The following is a 25,083-nucleotide window of genomic DNA, read 5'->3' as shown; positions in this document are numbered from 1 at the left end:
ATTGCCTTAAGTACCAAAATTATTCTGTGAAATGATGGGAAAAAACCCACCAAAATCTTATCCCGATTTGTCAGTCTGTTTAATGTTTATATCGTCTAGATCTACACAGTTACCGATTTACTCGCCCGATCGGCCCGATCAAGCGCCATGCAAAGCACGCACTCGTGTACATTGACCGGGCTGTGTATAGTTACTGATTTATGGGCAGCCACTACATGGACACACACACACACACACACACACACACGTACACACAAGCCGCGCCTGCGTGGGTGGTTGGCGCGATTTGTGATGGGGTCAGGATGGGTGAAGGAGGCATAAAATATAATCACATTTAACTGTTGTGGCTAGCTAGGATGTTCAAAAATGGAAGCTATTGTATCACAGGCTTACTGCCAACTTTGCACCATGATCATGTAAAGTTTCTGCGATCCAACAGTATGAATGTAAAGCTTGATAATCGTGCCGCGGAGGGCAAAGGCATGCAATATCGCGATCGCACAGTGTTCGACGTGTCAGCTGCGCAGCTAGAAGCGCAGCGAGTGAGGCAGGCTTTTAGTGACCTTACACTGTATCACTTGCCAAACGGTGTTCCATGCAGCACGAGAAGCTCGCCAGCTGCTCGGTGCATGGTGTTTCATGGGATATCACCTTGGCGTCCGGGAAATGAGGTACTGATAATAGAGGGCCATAAAGTACACGATTGCCGGCATTGCTAGATCTTGTAGACCTAGGCCTGATGTTGCATTGATTGTTGATCTATAGACTAGAGACCGCAGAATATAATATTATCCTCATGATCTTCTGATTAGTATCTAAATCTAGGCCTAACGTTCAATGTTCCAAATATCTGGCTATCCTGGGGTTGTTTGGGGGCCACACAGTTTTGACCTCAAAATGACTGTAGAACCTAGAGCACTCTAACGCTAGAATAATTTATATTTTGTGTTAAATTTTACCGACTTTTATTCTGGCCTGTTTCAGCTTTTTTACGATGTCTTACGATACAACTTTGACCATGAATAAGGAAATTGAAATTATTGTGATAAACATTGCCGAGTGCGTGCAGAATTTACAATGTAATTTGTATGAATGCAAGTTCAAGATCCGCCTGCTACTCATCATACTGTATGCGTATGCGCATATGCTTGGCACAGGCACATGTTCCGCTTTATTAGCAAGCGAATGTGATGAATTGTCACTGTTGGGGTATACTGGCTTTTGAAACGTGTATTGAACTGGGCCCCATTGCTAGAAATTCAACTTGCAATTAAATGAAACTTGACATGAAATGCAAATATCACCCAAAATGTTGCAATGAATGAGAATCATGCAAAGTTGCATATGAATCTGTGATTATCAAATTGTGTTTGATATTTGTGTATAAAATCAAATGACCTTTCAGCAGTGTACTTTCATGTCATACATGTATAAACACAAAGGTGCATAAGATGAAATTTAATGCCCTTCCATGTGCTGCATGAGCAGGGACAGGGTGCCATGGAACTCAACACACACAAGCTAGATAGTCCTGCAACAGAGAGCAGTGGCGCATTGTATCGCTCAGTGTTGTATTGAAACGGATTGTAAGCTATTGCTAGTCAAAATCTCAGTGTGAGGCGGGCTTTAGCCACCTTGCTTGTCAAACGGCGTTCCATACAACCAGAGGAGCTTGCCAGCTGCTCATCAGTGCATGGTGGTTCATGGGACATCACCTTGGCATGTACCCGAATTGAGGTACCGATAATATAGGACCCTCAAGTGCATGATTGGCCCTATCTCGCGTTGTGGCTGGCATAGATTATATGAAAATACTGATGGAGTACAAAACTGCATAAGCGCCCGTCTATCTAGGGTCCTGTTTCAAAATTTTGGCCATATGAGCAATACCTCAATTGTTTGATAAGTTGTCAACATGTAAAGAAATTATAAGAGATGTGCTCACAATCTATTGAAATGACCCCCCCCCCCCCCCCCCCAAAAAAAAAAAAAAAAAAGAAAAAAGAAAAAAAAAGTGAGAAATAAAATAAAAAAGCAATGAAAGAAGATTTTGAAGACAATGTTATTTCACCATTTGACTTCTTAATATCAGAGAAATGTAACAGTTTGATAGAGAAGTATAGCGAGCAATGACAAAAACCAGCTGTGGATCAATTCTTGAATATTCAGAAGAGAGACAGACCTGCAGACAGAAAGAAATATATCGATGGCTGTACTTTAAGGCAGCACCTCTCCGGGGTGAAAGGCGGCAATGAGAGAGAAAAAAAAAAGTTGTCACAAAAAACAAATACAACAACAACAGCAAACACCACACCTTTGAATTCCCAGTAGTAGAGGGATACCGTGGTATGGGAAAAATTATGACTTGAGTTTTATGTTACTGCATATGGCATATTTTTAGCGAGTCTAATTTTTCAGATAATTGGGGCCTCCCAGCAATTTTGTGAGTGGTTAAATTTGTGTTTGCGGAGTACAGTAATGAATGGAGAAATGTATGTACACACTATGCACGTTACATTCATGTGGGGATCAGCGTCAGTATTTTTTGGTGTTAAATTTGCAAATAGCACCTGACTTGCAAAATTCGCAAAAAATTAAAACCTTGTGTATTGCACAGCATATACTGTATTAACAGGCTAATGCCAACTGATATACTTCAATTGACATTTCAATAAGCTCAATTTGAAGTTCAGCAGAGAAAGATTGGAAGAAAACTCACAGGTTATGTATTGGAATGAGTTTCATCATATCATACAATGTATACACACCATAGGCACTAGAATAAGAGCTATTGATGTTCTTCAAAATTGATTTCATTTACAAGAATGGGGTGCCATTTTCGGCTTCAAGATTTATTGGTATCTTCATGTTCAAACGTAATATAATCATGATTTTAGTGTGATCGCATGCCTTTTTAGCTGACAGAAAGTAGAAATATGACCTATCTAAACACCATCAATGAGAGTTGTGTGCTTCTTGAGGAGTCCTTAGGCGTTTTCACATCAGCCCGATCTTTCGAAATAGCGCGCTATTTTCTGACTTGGGAAATTAACCCGATCATGAAATAGCGCGCTATTTGATAATGTGAAATCGCCTTAAGAAATTAGCGCGATGCATCCCATCATGCCTAGTGTGTGTGATGGCGATCACATGGGTAATTTTTTGGAAAGCGTGCGCTCTACTGGTATACCCGACACTGTTTGCGCATGCTCAGCTGTCGAATTAGTTGGAAAAATTTCGGGCTAATTCTTTTCGGGCTGATGTGAATAGGAAATGAAATAGCGCGCTACTTTGCGATCGCGAAAAATATCTCAAGCTTGGATTTTTATCAGGCTGATGTGAAAATGCCTTTTTTATGCTACAGATGCTGTCATCAGGTCTTTCTACCAAACTTGATTTAAGTGTGGCAGAGGAAGAAAAAAAGGCTCAATATTTTGGCAAGTTTTCAAACAGATGCATGCAACTCCGCAATAAAGATGATCAACTGTTTACATAGGACAACTCGCGTGGATAGGAACATGATCCACACCGTCTCTTTAGCATTGCAATTTAACAAAATGCAAAATCAAAGTGTAACAGATTATGCTGGTGCTGACAACACTGCAAAAGAATGCATGCATTCCCTGCCTGCATGTACTGGTAGGCTGTTTGCTCTGAAATTTGACCCTCATAAAACTTGACAAGAACAGTAAAATGTTATGATTTGATATTGAAAGTCATGTGATTAACTGATTTATCATACACACATACTCTTACAAATTGTCATCTAGACAATCCAGAGAAAGAGTACAGGTACAACTTTTGTACAAGGATTTACCATATTCTTGCCAGTTGTATAGTGTTGTATCTGTAAAAAGAGATATGTCAGTGATGATAATAGTGATATTGGAAGTGATATTTATCAGTTTTATTTTATTAGTTGTGTTATGAATGACATTTCATTTTATCTGAACAAAACATGATTACAAAAATGAAAAAAATTTCTTCACAAAAATGTACTGTAGTTCTTGTGATAAATTGCAGTAATTCTTTCCATACATGTAAGTAAAACAATATCAGAATAGTATCACACAAAATTACAGTAAAAGAAAATACATGGTACAATATGTGAATTGGAAATTTAAAGGGATTGAGTGGTTGTGCTGCCTGCATGTACAGTGTACATGTACAATGTACCTCACTGTAATTAGCCGAGAAAGATGCATGAAACTTGTAAGGTCCCATGTTGTGGTGAAAAATAACAACAAAATACCGGTACGACGTACAATTTTACAAGATATAAATGAGGGTAAATCTAAAGTACCGTACCTACTGTAGACTTTGTGACATAAAATCAGTCTCTTCTGGTAACTTGTGCAGTTGGGTTGGCAAGACCAAAATGTTTGATAGTTCTGTGGTGACCCCCCCCCCCCCAAAAAAAAAAAGAAAGAAAGAAAAAAAGTGCTGTGGCGTAGGAATAATAATTTCACTCACATGCTTGTACCACATACTACTAATACTCTTGTGATTGTTGTTTACACTGTACTGTAGGTACTTCTTCTTTAGAGGGCAAACTGGCCTTGAATAATGCCATTGAAAAGTTTCAACATGAGATTGGTTAATATACAGTGTACATTGTATTGTCTGTAAACCCTGTCCAATATTGCTAGAGGATAAACACACCACATCAATAGCTGCAGGTGAGACATTTGTTGCAGTGGTAGAAAAGTTGAAACTGGAGATATCGCCATCGTGCATCAGGTTAGCTTGTCTGAAGCAGAAACTTGAAATTTGAGAAAACCATGTCAGACTAGATGTTGTTGGCGCAGTTGCTAATGTTGACCATGCACCTGTTCCAGATGATACGATTTATATCTGACCTGAAGTTGGCCTGATACTCTTGATCTATCAGTATGCACACAGTTCACCATAATGCTGCATCAGTAGTTTGCTTGGGGGTTTTGCTGCAGTATTAATTTGTAGTACAGTTGAACCTCTCGTATCCGGACAAGTCGGGACCGGGGCTCATCCGGATAAGGGATTTGGCCGGATACGGGAGACTCAATGCTTTAAACATGTACATATACATACACATGTACTGATGTAGCCCATTGTAGTACCACATGTAGTAATATGTATACTGCAACGTTTTCATTGTTACACTCAGTAACAGACCCCAAAATAGAGGTTCGTGTTTGCAAGAATGAAATCATTTTCTTTTATAAATTCTTGGGATGATTTACCTAAATAATTATTAAGAAATGTATCAAGTAGATCTTGAAAATAAACAGTACGAGTCGACTAAACTACGCTTCAAAATTTTGAGTGTTCAATATCATTCGTTCCTCAGCCAATGACTCGAAACAATGCATGTCTATCTAGTCATATCGACGGCTGTGTATGGACCTATATGTGGCAATGCGATATAAGAGGACTCGAGCTTATAATCTGTCCATGTTCTTGCGATGATTTGGGGATGTTTGGGGATGTTAAAATGTCTGAAGGTAAGCAATTTGGAAGGAAATTTGATGTAATGTATGTTAATCATGTTGGAAGTAATATGTAATTCATGTGTGTTTGTGTAGGAGTTCTCAAGGAGTTTGGAATCCCCCTTTCCTCCCGTAATTATTTTTTAAAAAAATCACGGCGAGATTGCGTCCGTATAATAGAGAGATCCGGATAAAGGGAGGCCGGATAAGAGAGGTTCAACTGTATTAATCTCACTGTGTAACCATGTAGATGTTTATTTCTCATGCAGCAAAAACACAGGAAAATACCATCATTACTTGTCAGTCAATCTTAGCATCATTGTTATCAAGTGTGAGTAACATGTCAATGATACCCGTGGTCTGAGATACAAATGTATCCATGTGCTACAAGCAATGGATGTATGTACTGTATGTATTGTTAGACTGCAGTTGCTGGGGGAAAATATGCTTAAAATTGATACCACAGCTCTTCATATCAGTCAATAACCTTTTCTAATCTGATTACAGTAGGCCTGCATGTACATTTGTATATGACTTATGCTTTCATGGCAACCAAGTACGCTGTAGAAAGACCATTAGTTTGTTGAGCAAGAGTATGTATAGTAAAATATATGCTGACCTACTAATAAAGTCTCTTTACATGAAATTCTGCCGAAGGCTCCATTATTAATCACTAGTAAAAAAAAAAAGAAATTCACTAGTAGCAAAATTTTAGCATGGTGGCTTTATTTGCTATGTGGTTATTTTGTCATTTTATTACTACTGTGTAAGATAACATGTACTATGTTAATGAGGTCCAAGTTATGATTCTATTACCTTTTGGAGGAGATGTGTACAGTTAGATTTGAGGATTATGTGTTGCTTGAAGGTTTGCTTGAAGATTAGATTTGCTTAGATTTGAGGATTTGTAGAAACATAATATCCTCACTTCTTCCTTAGCAGTGTTATGTCAGAATGTTTGTGTGATCTTACATCATGTACAGTATGTCTGCATGTTAACCTGTGCCAGACATTCTCAAGTATTTCCATTAAACAGCACCTTTTGACTCTGTTATAAATGTAGGATTATCACATTTTCCCTTCCATTGTCAAGTGACAAAATCATGCTTTGTGTCGTGAAATCACATTTTTTTTAAATTGTTTATTTTTATACATCAGAGTAATTTTTTAGTGAATTATGTCTTAAACAGTTGTAATGACTTGAGCCTTGTTTGTGCATGCCCTATTTTGTGGCATGATATAAACATCTACAGCATGTCAGTTTGGACGGGTAAGAAATATGTTCAAGATGGAAAGAAAGTGAGGTATATTAGAAAAAAAAGATGTTGAAATGAGTATTAACAGCTTTGGTTTCATGAACTAACTTTGTTCAGATCAATCAGGCTAAAGACTTTTGGAGATAGTTCTACTTCAGCACCCAATAATCAGTCTTTCTGTAGAAAGAAAAAAAATGAAAACTTCTCCATTCACTGTTGGAAAGTATTTCATCTATACATGTAAATAAAGGAGAAACAATTGTTGAGTGAAAGCTTACATTTAATATTCAGGTATAATAGGCAATGGGCAAAGCAGAATTAACTTTTGATCCTTTTAGCCATGGTGTTGATATGGAGAGTATAGTGTAAACCTGGGTCATAGAACTCTTTTGCATCCTCTTTAAGCTCAAGGGTCATAGTAGCTCATATTGAAAGGATGTAGTAAAACCTGAAACCTACATGTACATATACACGAAGGAAACCTACCAAGAATGTAATTTGTCACTGTGTATGTAGACATTTGTGCACATGTCATTGCAGTTGACAATAAAACAGTTTTGGTAGTGGATTCAAATTCTATCAATGCTCGATTCACAAAAGTTGCCCTTAACAACCACAAAACTTGCGAAAACCTTGCCTGTCCCTGGCAAAAATTACATGTAGTGAATTTTAAGTGAATGCCGGGGGGGGGGGGGGGGGGGGGGCATGAGGAAAATGTTGCATTGGATGATGAGCAAGTATGCTGCATGCCATGTACAATGTATTCATATATTTGTACATGTACATCAGTGGGCCTGTATGGATCATCAAGCGACACGATTATAAATATGAATGAACACAATGTGCCATGTGTTTCTTGTGTGCTTAAAATCATGTTTACTTTCTGCTGTATTTATGGCAGAGAAAATCTGCACCTGCCATAATTGCTTGCTTTGTTTACAATGTGCACACCATCAGGTGGAGGTACACCTGTGTCTTTTTATGTAGTGATTGCATAAGAGCAGGTGCAGTTTGATAATTTGAAACATATGCCGTGAAAGGTTGAAAGAAAACTAACGGTACATGTAAATGTAGCTACTGTACATCTACATAAGTATGCCAGTTTCATCATTCATGCCTTCCAATGCATTAGTGTTTCTATCCTGAAGACATGGTGATGGACTATTGATATCACATGCTCTTCAGGGTTTGTTGTGTGTGTATGTTTGTGTTTGTGTGTGTGTGTGTGTGTGTGTGTGTGTTGTGTGTGTGATAAATAGAATTGTTTTTTTCTTTTTTAATTGCAGTTACCTTACCAGTTGGGTGGTCATAGTAACCTCAAAGAATTGTACAATGTGTTTGTTTTTGACAAAAAGTCATGGAAAACAAACATTTATTATGTTGTCTTGGAAGTTTTTAGCAATTTGCAAAGCATACTGATTATGCGTTGTCTGTTTGAAAGTTGTTGATCTTATGCCTTGTGTAAAATCACTGCATCTACCAGTGGCACAGAAATGTTCACCTAAGGCTATCCATCTTCAGCACAAATGGTCTTTGTCCAGATCTTGCAGTTGTTTGCTTGTATGTGGTTAGATTTGACTGATCAATATTATACAAATAGGGCATGGTCTGAGATGCACTATACTGGATTGTAGAACGATGAATACTGAATTATCGCGAGTGTTGTTTTGTTTCACTGAGGCTGTAGGCTGAGGTAAATACCAGTAGAACTGCATGAGGGATAATTCAGTATTTGGAGTTACAGTAAATAGGCCCCTTGATCTACACTCTACATGCATTTTCCGTACATTTTGTAGGCCTATAACCTAGAAGTAGGCCTGCTTGATCTAACGTTGGACTCACCATACTGATTTCTTGCACGGAGCATGCAGAGCAACACTAACTTTGTGTACGTACAACATGTATAGCTAGCAGAGCCGCGTATGCGTATTTCTGAGCAGACTCTACGTCCTGTGCTCTACACATGCGCATGTAAAAAGGCTTGGCCTTGTCTGTCCTACGTCCCTCGCTGCGCGAATCTTTGCGTAGACAAGGCATAGGTGTGTTGTAAGCGTTCGGTATAGTGGCACGGCCGTGCTACTTTACTACACGGAAGTTTTTCCACAATCATGTGATGCAATCTAACCAATCACAATGCATATTTTACTCCACCTACAGTATTTACTTTATTTGATTATTTAATGTTTTTTTCTGCCTGCTCATACCACATTCTTACGTGAACATAATGAGACAAATGCATTGTAGGTTTGATATCTCATATTTATGTTTTCTTCTTGTGTGTGTAATTTGATACAGGTTCTATTATACTGGAGTCCAAAATCCAGCCAGACACTGCATACCAGAAGCAACAGGTCAGTTTTTGTTGCATTCCTTGCCACACAGTTGAGATATAAAACTGATTTTTACTTCAGGAAAAGTGCATGTTCTCCAGTGATATGGTGACAGTGGAATGAGATGCTGATATTCTATTCTACTACTAGTGCAAATACAGTGAAAAGTTCCCTTGATTTTTAGACTGGTGCTGGTACTGAATAGCTTTGTCAACCAGGCTTGATTACAATTTCTATAACACGCTATAATTAAGATTTCATTCAGCAGCAACATGCATATCTTTGACTCATCTGTAAACTCTGAAACTTAATCTTCAGTATGATTTTGTCAACCTTTTGCTTTGTTTATATAATCTCTGATACTATCCAGGATGACATACTGTCTCTAAAAGATGTCAGTTCAGATACCATTGCCATTCCGTGATAGATTTGTGTTTAATGGACTTTGGATTTATATCTTGCAATTTCTATGAAACATAAAGCGTAGCGTGAATATGAATGCATACTTTGCAGGAGTTCAAAGCTCAAGATCGCACTCGAGTGTGTAAAAACATACCCAAGGTGTAAAATATCCCTCATTGTAGTGGGTGTTATTGTGTATCTCAACAGGTGCAAAGTACGTCTTTCCTGAAATCGTTTTATTCTGTGTGTGTTGTGACATGATCAGTGATATCATGTATTTTTTGTGTGTTTGTGTGTGTGTGTGTGGGTGGGTGGGATGAGTTTAAGTGAGTAAGATATGTAAAGCTTTTCATCAAGGTTTTATCTTCATGAAAACAATTTTCTGTTCATTTCCATTTGTTCCACTGAACACAATAAAAGCTTGTTATAAATCCCTCAACTTGACTGGTTTTAGCTAATACTACTTTTAATTTGATTGAGGATGCAAGTAAGTTGTACTGGCTGGAATGAAAATATGCTACCAGAAGACAGCAAAACCTTGAAATAGTTGTAAAAACAACATTCATTTTTGCAGCTTGTAAAGGATTGCTTCATAACACTGCCTCTGATGATCAGACACCATTCAATAATTTAAACTTTGTAAGAAAAAAGAAGAAAATAGTAAAAACAATGGGACACTTTGTTGTTAATAATAAATAGAATCCCAAATTAACTATGCTTCAGGTCACCATTCTTTTTTATCAGTACCATTACTACATAAATTCCAAGAGCAAGCATAAAAGGACAGAAAAAAGAAAAATTTCAGATATTTTGATGTCATTCCATTTCAAAAGTGTTCTTACATTTATCCAAGAATCTGCCTTAATCTAAAAAGGAAAGAAAAAAGAAAAAGATCAGATATATATTTTGATGTCATTCCGTTTCAAAAGTGTTACTACATTTATTCAAGAATCTACCTGTTTAGATGATGCAGATTGCAAAGTGAGTGAAACTTAGTCATCCAGTAACAGTAAGTATGTAAGAAAACAAAATTCAGTAACAAATATCAAAATAATTCAAATGGACTTCCATCTCCAAACCATCAAAGTAAAATAACTTTATTATAAAGCTCTTGATGTAAGTATTGACTGTTTTGATTTTCTATAGAAATAGTTGGATACGTGAAATTAGATACATTTGAAGGAGCCCTCCTTTATTCAGGAAAGGATTTTATCACTTAATGATTACTGCATCTGTATACATACACAGTGATGTAACTCATGTCCAGTCATTACTGTTTTGTCATCATACTACAAGCACAATAACATATTATATCAAATTGGTTGTCTTGAATTACGATTGTCGGATTTTTTTTTTTTTTTTTTGAAATTATTGTAAACATTGATTTCATGTCATTCATTGTCTTTGTTCACCAGGAAACTCTGATCGTATGGTCTGAGAATGACCACTATGACTTGGCTCTCAGTTTCCAGGAGAGAGCTGGTTGTGATGACATCTGGGAAATCATTTGTCAGGTACTTATCTCACTCAAGTAGGCTACACATATGAATCTCAGATCATCATGTGGAGCACAGCTCACAATTGTCCTCGTTCCCATCATTATATGTGGTTGTGGTGATGGAGCTTTTTCCATTTTTGCCCCCCATCATCGGAACAAGTCTCCCTACCCGTATTCAGGACAGAAACCACATCGACAGTTTCAGAAAGAAACTTAAGACTCGCCTGTTTGAAGAACAGTATGGCTAATTGTCCAGTTCCTTAATTCTTTGAAAGTGTAATTGATTGTGATGTTTTTGTTTATCATATCAATTGTTAATGTAGTGTTCAGGCCGCAAATTAATTAAGTTTGTTTGTTGTTGTTGTTTTTTAAATTAGGGCCACTTTGCATTAAGGCAACTGTAAAAATAGGGCACATTGCCTTGGATTCTTTTTTTCTGAAGGCACGAAGGCCAATAGAAAAGGCACTAAAGCCACTATTTGGGCATCAAGTCTCCTTTAAATTAAGACATCTGTACTTGCAGGCATATGACCTTTGATTCTTTTTGTAAATGGCACCAAGGCCAATGAAAAAGGCACCAATGCCACTTCAGAAGTGTGCAATCAAGATCTCTTGTGCCCATCAACGATTGCTTGCATGCACATGCATTTGTACGGTATGATTTTGATCATATGGGGAACAGAGTGATACCCCTTAAAAAAAGTACACAGCTTTCCCTCTGAGGGAATATTTGTATCTCAGTGCCAGTACTCAAAAGTTTAAATGCAACCATTTCTTGAAAACACCTTTATCTGACATTACAGCCATTACCTTCTAGATTAAAATACATCTGGCTTGTAGAGCAAGTGGAAAATTTACCATGATATATCAATGGGACAACTGTAGCCTGCATTTTCATTGACTACATGTGCTGTTAGCTAGCTGCCCTCAGCACTAGTGCAGCCAAGATCAGGTAGGGAGAGTGTGTGCATTGTACATAGTCTCTGCATTTGCGCACTGTGCCAAAGAGAGCTGAGGCTAGCATAGAATAGCAACTTTGCTACATGTAGCACTGCTGCTAGCTAATCACAGCAAGGGAAAGACATGTCCAGTCATTATCACAGCTCCGCCGCTAGCTCTTCAGTTGTAGATTTCCGTTGAGTTAGGAGCGGGGGAAATGCATAGTGAACAGTCTCATAAATATCTCAAACTTTTACCAGTAATGCCATCAGAAAGACTCATCAACAGCACCCATTAGATGTTAAATCAGATGACTTAACCGATACTGAGGATATTGTACTGAAACATTCGTCTAATTTCTGTCAATTGTCTGCCGATGTGCTGCGTGTGTTTGTTATTCACATGAGATTTCTGGCAAGGATACTTTCTCCTGGTAAAAGACATGTTCTGTTATTGAACAAGACAATCCATAGGCTTGATGATTTCATATTCTGATTATAGTCATGTTAGAATTCGGATGATCCAAACTTTACTCTTTCTTATCAACAGGTGCAAGGCAAGGACCCGTCAGTCGACATCACCCAAGATGTGGTGGACGAATCGGAAGAGGACAGGTTTGAGGAACTGCCAGAAGCAGCCACGCCCATTGAGCTACCTCCCTGTGAACTCAGCAGACTGGAAGAGGTTGCGGAGCTGTTCAGCACCTCGCTGCAGTCGCCTATCAAAAGGGAGAAGCTCGCCATAGCAATAGAGAAGGAGAACTACATTCGCAAGCTTATTGACTTGTTTTGTATTTGTGAGGACCTCGAGAACACGGAGAGCTTGCACTTTCTGTATGAAATTATGAAGAACACCATCCTCCTCAACAAGACGTCACTCCTGGAGATCCTCTTCTCGGATGAACTCATCTACGACGTGGTCGGCTGCCTGGAGTATGACCCCAGCTGCACCGACCCCCACAGACATAGGGAATATTTGAATTCGAAGGCAAGCTTTCACGAAGTGATACCCATCACGAACAGGAACCTTCTAAATAAAATCCACCAGACTTACCGGGTTCAGTACATTCAGGATGTCATCCTCCCAACGCCGTCAGTCTTTGAGGAGAACATGCTCTCCACGCTGGGTTCGTTTGTCTTCTTCAACAAAGTGGACATAGTAGATATGATTCAGGTAAATTAATCCCGACATCAAGATCGTCATCCCATTTGTTTAAAAATGAGAACAGTAGTCGCCGCATAATTGGGTATTGTCGCCCAGAGCATTTTTCACCCAATTAAGCTGTGCAGCTGATTTACCCGAGTGTGTTTCAGTATTAAAAAATCACAGATACCACACACTATGCACCTACCTGTATCACACACACTACATGGTATGTCATGCTACGGCCGCAGCTAGTCTGTCTGACTCTTGTGAAGGCTAAAGTCGCACAACATCCTTGACATGAAAAATGTTCCTCTACTTTGTAGTGATACAGCAAATAGAGCATACTCAGCACATTTAACGTGTTAATACGTGAAACTGAGCTCCATTGCCTATCAGCATCTCAGAATGTATTCAGACTTTATATTCAGACCTATTTTGAATATTTTCTATGGGAAACTATAAAAGTAGATCATATTTGTTTGAAAAATTTATATCCATTTAACTGAAATGCCTACCTGATTATCTGGTAAGAACGATATGGGCAATTCCGCAGTTAGGTGGACATGACATGGATAAAAGAAAGGTGCCTCTCTATCTTTCTCTTTAATCTAGGTATCAACTAATGCCATGGATGTTCACCTATCATTAAGGTCTTTCAAATTCAGTAGATTTTATTTTTCGTATTTATTGATTTTGCGAGATCTAAAACCATCATTTAAAATGTACATGTGGGACTGGGGACGCTGAAATTCACTTAAATGCAAATTACAGTGGGTTCCTTTGAAATTTTTTCCTCAAAGTTTTGCTAAAGGGTAGAAGATGAATACATTTAAATACTTCAGAAGTCATGTGACATTTTGTCGATTACGAAAGGGTGAAATGACCTGCGGAATTACTCCGGACAAATGTAACGTTACTAACCGTAACGTTACTAACCATGCTTTTGGGGGTCTAGCTAAGAAATTATTGGTCGAACTGCTAAAAAACATTGTGTGAACATCTGTCATGATGCAATAATTGAAATTAATGCAGCACTTTGTTTGAAGTAACTTGAATTTTTGCACACTTTTTGTTACAAGACATTGATTTTTTTGTCATGTCCTTTTTTCGTAACGTTACTAACCAGCCCTTTAAGTTGCCATAGCAATTCTAATATTTCTTGGATTGTATTCATTCTTTTCTGTATCATAAACCTGGGAAGGATGAACATGTTTTTGACATAATTTTGACTTAAAATGAATAAATTGTAATTAGGTAGTAAAAACAAATATCTAAATTTGTTCAAATGTAACGTTACTAACCGCGGAATTGCCCATATACTGTTTGTTCAGCCTGTTCGGCAATTAAGCAGAGTACCCATGAAAGTCGTACCCAATTATGCGTAGACTACTGTTTATATTTTTGTGTGTGTGTGTGAGTTTATATGCGTATTTCTTTGACATTTGCTCATTGTAAATTGGTAGGATCTGTCACATACAGAACTTCCTGTAACAGCAATGTATGATGGCACAGACTGTAATAACAGGCTGTAACTTCATTAGATTTTAAATTGTTGCTTGGTTCTTTGAAAGCAATTTTTCTAGAGAAAAAATGGTTGACCTATGGTATATCAATATGTAATACTGTTGTAGGGCTTGCATCCTATCAACAAGCACTATGATTATCACTGCTGAAAGGAATATGGGCTAAGTTGAACTTCAAGGGAACAGATCATTGCGTTCTGGTCAATATCAAAACCAGGAACATTATGAGCTTTATCTTAGAACTAATAAAATGTTCCCCGATAAAGATTTTCTGATAGTGTTAAAATCTGAGTGAGGAGGTTCTCAGCGGTAGAATGAAGTACGATTCATCACAATTCGACGTACCTAATCTGTTAAAATAAATGATGGAAAACCAAACATGTGGGAGTGATGTTTTTATAAACAAGAGTCACTGAAGTTTAGCATCTAATCAAGTGCACTGAGCCATCCTTTATTACCCGTGGAATGAAAAAGGATATTTATTCTCCATGGCCACCACTGTGAAGATATTATTTGATAAACTAGAACTTGAAACATTCATCAAAGGGTACCGCTGAGAAAGGACTTTGTTCTTTATGAGACAGATACAATATAAAGAACTCGTAAACACACATCACATATTATTTTCACCTCAAAAATCCCTACTGACTCTACAAAGGGACAGTATTTGTGCAATCTTTTGATGAGTTGATGCGCTGTTATGATACACCATTCCATGCAACCATGCAGCATAGATTACATAGTGCTGGCCCCTGCATGCACTCAGTCGAAACCACTTTTCATGCATGTGTGATGATACATGGAAGATACACACTGTAGTGTCTATACCTACTCTATGTGTGTGGTCGATTCTTTATGTTGCTACTTGTACTTTTCTACTCACATACTACAAATTGAGATCCAAAGAAAGGGTTACTGTCAGAAAGAACTGACTACCTGAAACTAGTGGGTGGACCTTAAATGCATGTTTCCAGACCTTTTGTAGGCTTTGTGTTATAAGGTCACTGTAATTTGCTCAAGTGATAACTCAAGTGGTAACTTGTATGGGGTGGTTCACAAGATTTAGACACATTCATAGTTTGTCTTTCTTTGGTATGACTCCTACTAGTCATTTGCTATTGAGAATAAGAGGTAATTTATGGAATCATTCTTTCGTTGTGAACCAAATTAAGCACAGGCAGATATTTGCCTCGAATTCCAGAGCCTGCCAAGTCTCACTGATTGTGCAAGAGGCTTCCTGAAAACAGTAGTATTCTGAAGTGAGAATGTGAAAACCTTGTTGATTTTGGATTTGCATACAGTACACATGTGTAATTGACTAGTAAGATATACATTATACAAAGATATCTCCCTGAGTGCTGTTCAAAACCTTTTTTTGGCTCTGGTGCCTAACTGTTGGCAGTCCTGGATTTGGAGAAGGTACATGTATGGTGTGGTATCAGAACTGAAGTTCCAGGTGTGTTCCCAAGAATATTACATGTTTACATAAGTTACAGCCAGCCACTCAAATCACCAGCTGCCTTATACATGTATCTGCTTGTTCAATAATTTATCTGGGTCACAATTCAGGTTATTTTTAGCCCTACCATGCATGTAGAGTTTTGATAAATTGTCATGTTTTTTCAGAGTGTGTCCCAACCAGGTGAACTGCATTGTCATTACACTCCTTGCAAGCAAGGCACATGTTCAGACGTAGACATTGTCAATTAGCCACCATACTGGAAAGTTGCTCAAGTTGAAATATGACTGAATATTATGTGGGTTGCATTCAAGGCTAGGATGAGGACCATGTAGTGCAGATATGTGTATGTTTCTCTTGGCACATGGCCCAAACTTGAGATGACAACCTTGACACAGTGCAGAAAGCAAACAAAATACTCAGTAATCACTCTACTCTTGTGTCAGGCGAAGCATGGAGTAGGTACAATGTATATACTGTATATGTGAAACATGCATTCTTCATTGTTTCCCGAGTTATGTTGTTGATTTCAAAGTGGGTCAGTGCCATACCTGTGTGTTACGGTGTTAGCATGCGTGGAGGTGGTAAAAGGGGTGTACCATACATGATGCACAGTTTGTGGTACATTTCAGATAAGATTTTGCTGCATTTGCTTGAAGGCGCTTGGCTCTGACAGAAAGAAGCAAGAGGCTAAATCATGTTCCTGTGTGGGATGCCACTAACATGACTTCAACTCACTATACACTGTAATGTAGGCAGTGTGTAAAGAAAGTTGTCGCCTTATTCCAAGGTCTCTTTAAAAAAAAAAAAAAAAACACCCATACACTAAAGAGTGTTAGTATTATACCCACATATAATGTTTAGTAAATGCTTTGGGATACTTTTCTGTTACATGTTAACGAAAAGAAATAGAAAAAGAGATGATTTATTGGCTGCTGATACAGATGATATTATCGGTGTTCTTCACTGATAGTTAAGCAATGTTTTCTGTGTAATTAGTTGTGCATATTATTGCAAAAATAGCACTTGCTTGTCAGGCAAATATTTGTTACACTGGGGCTACTTGGATTGTAAGCTGATACATAGTCTTGTAGTGCCCTGCTGTGGGTACAGTTATTGTAAGCACCCGTAAATGCTGATACAATGTAGGTTTTTCTTTGCTGCAAACTTCAAACCAAGAAAACCAATAAATTTGCTAGTCACATGTTAGGAAAAGTGGAACATTCAGTCTGGGAGACTTGGGTGTTCTTGATGTACACAGTGATATAAGGATCTATCAATAATACACTGCCTTACCTTTTCAGAATGCAGTACACTAGATGTAAGAGCACTTTTTTTCCCAAGTCCTCCATCCCCTCCCTCTCCCAGCCTTTTACATCAAATTTTGTCTGGAGATGTGATATGGCGGCAGGGTCTGCTAAATGGCATAAGTCAAATTTCTGCTCGAGCTACCTGTGCATCTAGGAGTGCCAACAAAAGCGTTGCATGAATTTCCGTCTGTGATATTTTACCTCAGTGTGCTCACGACCTCTTCTAGACAGCCTCAAAGTGAAAAGGTCCACTACTGTACAAATGATGATATGTTGGAGCCCTGATTGGTATGTGGCATGTGTGCCTCATAGACTGAACATTTAATTGTACATGAGGGGATTCCGTCTTTAGGTGTATTACATTGTCTAGAAAATGAGGGTAACTACTTATAAACAGAGATTCAAAATTATCTGCTTAATTGACGTAGGTATTCCCCCCCCCCCCCCCCCCCCCCCCCCCATGAAGAGGTTATTGCCCACATCATCGCAACATTTTTGGGTCATTATGTAGTTACGGATCCAAGAGCATGCTAGATGTCCTTTTGGGATGGCAATGCTAGAATGTTGTCTGTTCACTAGGGGAGTGGTGAATGTCCTTTATGATCATGCATTATATACACCGTACATTATAATGGTAATAATGTTGGACTGTAAATGCGCTGTCTCCTGGTTACTGTAAAGATATTTTAATAGGGCAGTTTTAACATTAGTGTTAGAAAAGAAAATAGAATGATTGCTTTGATATTGTTCTGCAGTGGAATTTTTTGTACATTGGATATTACAACAAATTACATACAGTACATTACATTACAAGTACACCCAAAGACATGTCATGAGGTGCAACTGAAACTGAAACATATTAACATACAATATCACATTCACCATAACAACTGTAATACATTGACTCAACATTTACAGTTAAAACAAAAACTATTGACACCTATCATATGTAATTCTCCAACTTATGAAAATATTTATCAATACTGTAAAACACGATATATTCACGGCATGAAAATTTCGCTGTTTGGAGCCGACTGCCTTTCTCGCGGCATGAAATTTTCGCGAATTACCACTGGCATCCAATGCATATTGTGTAGGCAAAAACTTATGCGTGCAATTTAATCTCGCGAATGTTGCCGCTTGCAAACTTTGCGAAATTAAAATGCACGCAGACATTCCTCGTTTTACAGTATCCTTTTCTGCATCATCACTGCATCATCCACATATTTGATAATCAAATGCTTGCTAAATATGCTAGATTTAAGAGGTCAATTCTTTGGTAGTCCAAATGGACTCTGTTTTGTTCATGTTTTTGTTTTGTTTTTTCCTGGCAAGTTTAGGTAGCTCTATTTTGTAAAGTCAGCAGTTGGACCATTTATCCTTCACATCTATTGTTATTTCTATACGCTTGTATAACATTCTCCTTGACTGCGTCGAAACAACTTTGCCCAGTACAATCATGCTTGGGTATTAATACATGCATAATTCTGCGCGGAAATAGAGCAAAGTACCTCAATTTCCAAGCTTTTCCTGCGCAAGATTTCAAAGATGCAGTTTGAGGATCATATCCTGACCAGAAAAAGCTGATTATTCCGCACACACTTTGACCAATGACTGTTCATGCTGTAATCTGGGGCTTCCTCTGGAAACACAATGAAAAGCCAACAGGCAGAGTGCCCAGATTTTGCTCAGACGTGTTTGTCAGAGCTATTGTGAAGGTATCGGAGTGTTGCGGCCTTAGCCGTAAATGATATATCAGCAATAAGGATCCCAAGAGCCACGGTACCTGGTTATTCCAGGTTGCTGCGATATTCCGACGATTGCTGCCACATTAAATCACCATATCACGTAATCATGTTTGTGCTTGATGTGCAGCTGTCATCAGGTATAAAAGGGAAGGGCAGTGATTTAAACATGGCAGTGAATCATGTTCTTTAGGGGAAACAAGCTGTAGCATATTTAGGACATGAACCAAGGATATGTTCTGATTTCTAGGGATGTATATGTGTGTGTGGTTGTTTGTTGTTTTTTCTTTCGTATTCATATTACCGTTGGCCTTGTCAGAAGTTTAATGTTCCAAAGAGAGAAACACAAAATACATGTATGTTAATTCAGCCTCTTTTCCTTCCTCTGTTTTAATTGAGAGGGGTTAAGATAAAGAATGGTTTTAGTGCATTTTAACAAATTTGCAAATAATATTGTATGAATTCCTCTGTGGTATACCATCAAATGTTCAAATAGTACACATTTTCAAGCCCATTATAAGAGCCAGTGAATTCCATATGTTCGGAAATCTTTCTCCAAGTTTGATCAGATGAATGAGCAAATTGTGAAGTTTTGTGAAGAAGTGGTAATAATGATCACCTGTGGATGTGTAGGTGAACATACAATGTTCCCCAAGGTATGTTTGTATATGTTTAACAGTTGAATGTGCTACTTTGCTTTCATGACAACCTGAATCTTAATAAAGTTTACCATCCCGCTCATGTACGGGGGGAGTGTAGGTGAGCTTGGCATACAAAATTTCAGTATCACCTCAACTGTGCAGTTTTTAGAGATTCATTGAGCCCTGCCTGAGTGGTAGTGTTTGGAGATCAACTGAACACTTTAATCATCACAGTTAAGATATTGAACTATAGTCCCTGTTAGTTCATGGTGTTTACTCAATTGATGGTACATTTATCTGTCTGTTTGATTGCCTTAAGTGAATGAAGGAGTTATGTCTAAAAATATGTTTGCTGCAGAAGGAAGCATAGCATTCAGCTTTATTGATCAGTTACCTGATACCTGATGAGTAAAATGATATGTAGAATGGTGCCAATTCCTACAATCGGCCATTCATGTGAGGCTTGAGTATCAGGAAGTACTTCAAACTCAGTTATGAGTTATTTGTATTATTTGTGTTTTTAAATTGGAGTAATTAAACAGATCTTTCAGATTGTGTACCTTGTTGTGCTCCTTTAGATCAGATTTCAGTCTTAATGTGTCAAGTTTAACTTCCTCTACGCATTGATTCATATTTCTTAATAATAATAATAATAATAATTGCATTTATATGGCGCTTCATACTGACGTTTCTTCTTCTTCAGTGCCTCCACCCTAAACAGTAATGGCATTGTGTATTTGGCTTGTCTGTTCATTTGTCTATCAGTATGCCTTAAATCTTATTAACAGAAGAAAGTCTTTAATGGTTTGTCGTGATATATGGCACATCAGTATGTGCAATGTTTGTTATTTGAGGTACTATAAAGCTGATTTTATTTGGGGCAAAATCTCTCTAGTTCAAAGACCATAAAGTCACCGAACATTGGCTAAAAAGTGTTACTTTCCAGCCATGTAGCTAGTGGAGTGTCTGGTAATACTGTGACATTGTCACTCATGGTGGATGGAATGAGGTGAATGGTGGACAGACTTGTGATGATGTTTTGATTCATATGATTTTGCCATCTTTCCATCCAGGATGACGAGAAGTTCTTACCCGAGCTGTTTGCACAACTCATCAACGAGAATACAGATAACAAGAGGCGGAGAGATCTCGTCCTGTTCCTGAAAGAATTCTGCTGCTTTGCGCAGAATTGCCAGAACAGAGAGGGCTTCTTCAAGGTAGGAGAACATGTCAAGTGGCAATTTTGTTGTTTTGTTAGAAGATACTAAAATTTCGGACAAATATTCATATTAAGCCATTGAGTATTTCAGTTCATATACACATCCATGAAGTCTCATGAAATGTCTGACTTACATGTAAGGCCCTGTTTGGATACTGGCCTGTCCCATAAGGTCATGCACATTAAAAAACTGCTTCATCTCAATCATTGTCAAAGGAGGCTGTTATGTCTCTCTTTGTGTTCTGTGCTCTGTCAGTCATGTCGCAGTGAAACCCTATGATGCATTTCCAAATGTCATTCTTAGCAATCTATGGCTCTCTACAGGCATGATTTCTACATGTACCCTTGTGTTCATATGCTGACATTCTGTCTTTGCCTGTGATACAGCACACTACACATATACTCTAAATTTTACTTGAGTGTGGCCATATCTGAAGAGAGAAGATATTCACGTGAACATCTGATTACACTATTCCTTTCTAGTCTTGTAGACGTGGAGGGGCTGTGAAATATGTCGGTCGCGTAAAATAATGCAGGGATTTGGAAATCTACGGTGTCATTTGATTGTTTCTCTTATTGTTCACTTGTTTCTCCTTGAACAACGACTCTGCAGACGTTATCAAGTCTAGGTATTCTTCCTGCCCTGGAAGTAGTGTTGGTGAGTATCAATTTGTGTCGTGTATCCCTACCATTTTCTAAGTGAGATTATTGTCGATTCACAGTATTTCCAGCAGTATGTGTGGCTGCTTATGTACAGTGCTTATTTACGTTGATATACACCTAGGGCAATTTGTCAGTCAGTTGCAGTATATGAAGCTATACCTAACATGCCTCATTGGTTATTAGCCAGATCTGATAGTAAAGCATTACTTTGATGTAGTTTTCTGGAATGTGGACCAAGCTCTAATTCTTCTCTGTCAATGCCCCTTTGCTAGCAAGCATGTTTAGATACTGAACCCCTCTGGCACATCATAAACAATTGTATTGCTCAAGGTAAACTTTGGCATTGTGCCAAAGAGAAGCAGCTCCTGGGCATTCTAGCAAACTATAGTGACTCTAAAATAGACACACAAGACACACAAGCCACTTGTGTGTGCTCTGGTTCGTACATTCCGCCACCATACTTGTTTTGATGCAGGCAGTGATGAGTGATAATTAGGCTAACGATGCCTTCATCTCTCCCAACAGGGTATGGATGACCCAGATGTAAGGCAAGCAGCAATAGATATCTTCTCCTTGGTCGTTGGCTTCAATGCCTCCATGGTGCGGGAATTCATTATGCACGAAGGGTCATCATCGGATGATGTAAGTTGATCGCTGCGATGCTTTCTTCCTTGCCTAGAGCAGATTTTCGAAACCAGCGAAAGCCACCTTGTCAGTGGTAGAGCTGTTTTCTTACATTCATTTCTTGAGCTAAGTAGGCAGCAAAGCAAATCTGATGTTGAATAATCCCTCCAGGGAATGTAAGTCAAGAAGGTAAAAAGCCTAGGCTGTCCTGGCTGCCAGATGATGTATGCAAATTTGATTTGGCTCTTGATGATAAGAACAAGCAATATTATGTGTGGTTCTGAATTTGACTGCCTAAAACCAAAACAGATATCCAAATGAAACCAAACAAACAGCACATTATTCATATAGCAGGAAATGAGTTGGAAGCCAGCGGAGCCCAGAACCCTTCCAGTGATATTTCAAGCTTGGGTTCACCGGAAGAAAGGAACTTTCATGATTTATAGAGCAAACTTCCATGAACAGTAATTGTAATGTACCTCATCATCCAAGTTGTATTGCAGAGAATGTTTCATTCAGGCCTGAAGATGATACGGGGTAGGAATGTTAATGCCAAGTTGACATGCGGGATGAAAGACGTAGCACCCACGCTCAAGTTTTAAGTGGTGTGGGAAGTGATGATTGTAATGTGGTGACATGTAAAACTGTGTTTGTTTTATTTTCCACAAAGGTCAGTCAGCACTTGTGAGGAGTAATAAGACCAATATCATGAGCAAGATTGTCATCTGACTTTTAGTGTACCCCTATTTTTTACCTGGACTCTAAAATAGACCTGTCGAACTGTAATTGCCTACGAATTTGTTCCTCCGGTCATAGAAGTCTTGGCAACGTTTCCTATTAGATGTTACGGTAGCAGCTCTTTGCTGGAATGACAACTTCCCATAGCAACAGCCAGTCAGGAAGCTGGATTCTTGTCATTACCATGACAATTGCCATTCCAGTAAGAGTTGCTGTCATATCAACTTTTCTGTGAAATGGGGCCCTGGTGTTCAAAAAACATGTCCAAAGTTGGTATAAATGCATGTAAAGTCGCATTTACATCTTTTTTATGTGCTCTGTACCTCTGCAGTCACTGTTCGTATTTAGTTTCCATCATATTATTCATGGATTCCCCCCCCCCCCAACAAATAAGCACCAGCCAGCAATAGTTGGCTTTCTCCTTTTGTAGTTGAGTGGGAATGAACTCTCCTCTATGAGTAACAGGAGTCAGCAAATGTGCAGTTTGCAAAATGATTGCATTTTGCCAACACTTTTGGGCTCTCGAGGGCCACTTGTCTCTGTGCAGTTCAGCCGTGTATCTGTCACATTCATGTTCCATTGCGAAGAGAAAAGTGTGTGTGACCTTCGCCTGTCTCTATTTATTGCCTACCCTGCAGGATGTTCTTCTAATCAACCTTGTCATTGAGCAGATGATTTGCGACACAGATCCAGGTAAGTCCAGTTATTTATAACAGTGTAATGTGTTTGTGTGTGTGTCTGTGCAGCAGCAGAGGGGTACTAAAACCCATTTCCTTGGCCTTGTTCATGTTTGTTTGGGGCTGTGTCCCAGATAAATTCCAATATGAATGTACATGTCCTGTGTAAATATTGGGCTGTAAAGTTGGACAGCACCAAAATGCTACTTTTGTTTTGTGTGCAATGTCAGATAAGTTATAAGATCTGTTTTAGCTTTGCAAGAAATAGATTTTTACACATCTTAGCAAGTATAATATTCTTCTGGATGAAACAAGTCTAAAGTGGCCATGATGCATTTGTACTATGACACTTTCTCTTCACATTTTGTAGTATATCGTGAATGTTATTGGGGAAATAGAGCAGTGAATATGAACAGAGATTACATCCGTATGTCAGGGCTGCACACTGGCACCGGTCCGACGGTCCAAGACCGGTAAAAGTCACTGTCGGACCGGTAACTTTTCAGGAAATCCACAAGTTACCGGTCCGACATGACCAGTAAAAAAAAAAAGCATTGGTGGGGTCAATAGAAAGGAAAAGAGCAGCCCCGATCAGGGAGAAACAGAATGCAAGATATCGCACTGTTCAACAAGTTTTACGCAAGTTTTCGTTTATGTCTACCGGTGCAATTTGTACAGTAAACATAGTTATGAGCACTAGCAATCGACCAGTTACATTCGCGCTCGCTTGCGCATTTGGCACTGCTTACGCACTGCCATGCAATGCTGCAATACATGCAAAGCAAACGATGCAAAGCATGTACAGTGTAACTGCTTCTCGTTTGCTTGCAATCGGCGGTCATGCCAGACAAGAAGCATTGAAAGAAGCGCACGCATTTCTGGGTCATTTTACTCATGATTTTTTAACGCAAGATCGATCCGATCCCGGCTTCGCAGCAGCGTGGCAGTTACGTTAGAACTAATAATTACTTGTGTTGATTTTTAGAAAAAGTAAAAACGCATTCGATATTCAGCGATACAGTAAATGGATCTGATTGCATTTATTTTCATTTTGCACAGTCATTTCACAAATTAATATTTTCATTCGCTCAGAATGTTCTCATAACGAAGATAGGCGCAAAAAGGATCACGAAATTGGCCCTTCCGTGTACTTTTTAAGAACGCATGCACAAAATGTGAAGAGATAATACTAGGGAGAAAAAAAAATCATGAAATCATGGCAGTCCCGCTTACATATTTCTGGTAGAAATCGTCCCAAAAAGGATCATGAATTCGACCGGCCGCGTCGTATCTTCCAAAAGATAATGTACGAAATGCGAAGAGATTATAGAGGAGAAAAAGAAAAAAAATAAAGGACACATTTTGGTGAGTGCATCATAAACGATTACAGCCGAATAACAATTCATGAAATCAACGCAATCCCGTTGAAATTTGAGGAAATAATA

The 25,083-nt window shown here is 38.6% G+C and overlaps 1 protein-coding gene across 2 annotated transcripts in view; it reads left to right on the top strand.

Annotated features, from left to right (window-relative positions):
• The window catches only part of LOC139708144 (serine/threonine-protein phosphatase 4 regulatory subunit 3-like), a 44,014-nt gene that overhangs the window by 6,108 nt on the left and 12,823 nt on the right, over nt 1-25,083 (top strand). For both annotated transcript variants that reach the window (XM_071620121.1, XM_071620120.1), the window contains exons 2-8: nt 9,020-9,075; nt 10,872-10,970; nt 12,443-13,066; nt 20,791-20,934; nt 21,550-21,594; nt 22,125-22,241; nt 23,600-23,654. In XM_071620121.1, the coding sequence (XP_071476222.1) occupies nt 9,020-9,075; nt 10,872-10,970; nt 12,443-13,066; nt 20,791-20,934; nt 21,550-21,594; nt 22,125-22,241; nt 23,600-23,654 (1,140 nt within the window). The remainder of the gene's footprint in view (nt 1-9,019; nt 9,076-10,871; nt 10,971-12,442; nt 13,067-20,790; nt 20,935-21,549; nt 21,595-22,124; nt 22,242-23,599; nt 23,655-25,083) is intronic.

Source organism: Diadema antillarum, unplaced genomic scaffold (genome assembly GCF_040938485.1).
Source record: "Diadema antillarum isolate AM-2024a unplaced genomic scaffold, OU_Dant_1.0 seq00001312_RagTag, whole genome shotgun sequence".
Lineage (NCBI taxonomy): Eukaryota > Metazoa > Echinodermata > Echinoidea > Diadematoida > Diadematidae > Diadema > Diadema antillarum.
Note: the sequence above shows the minus strand (reverse complement) of the source record. Positions and strands in the feature narration are given on the sequence as shown.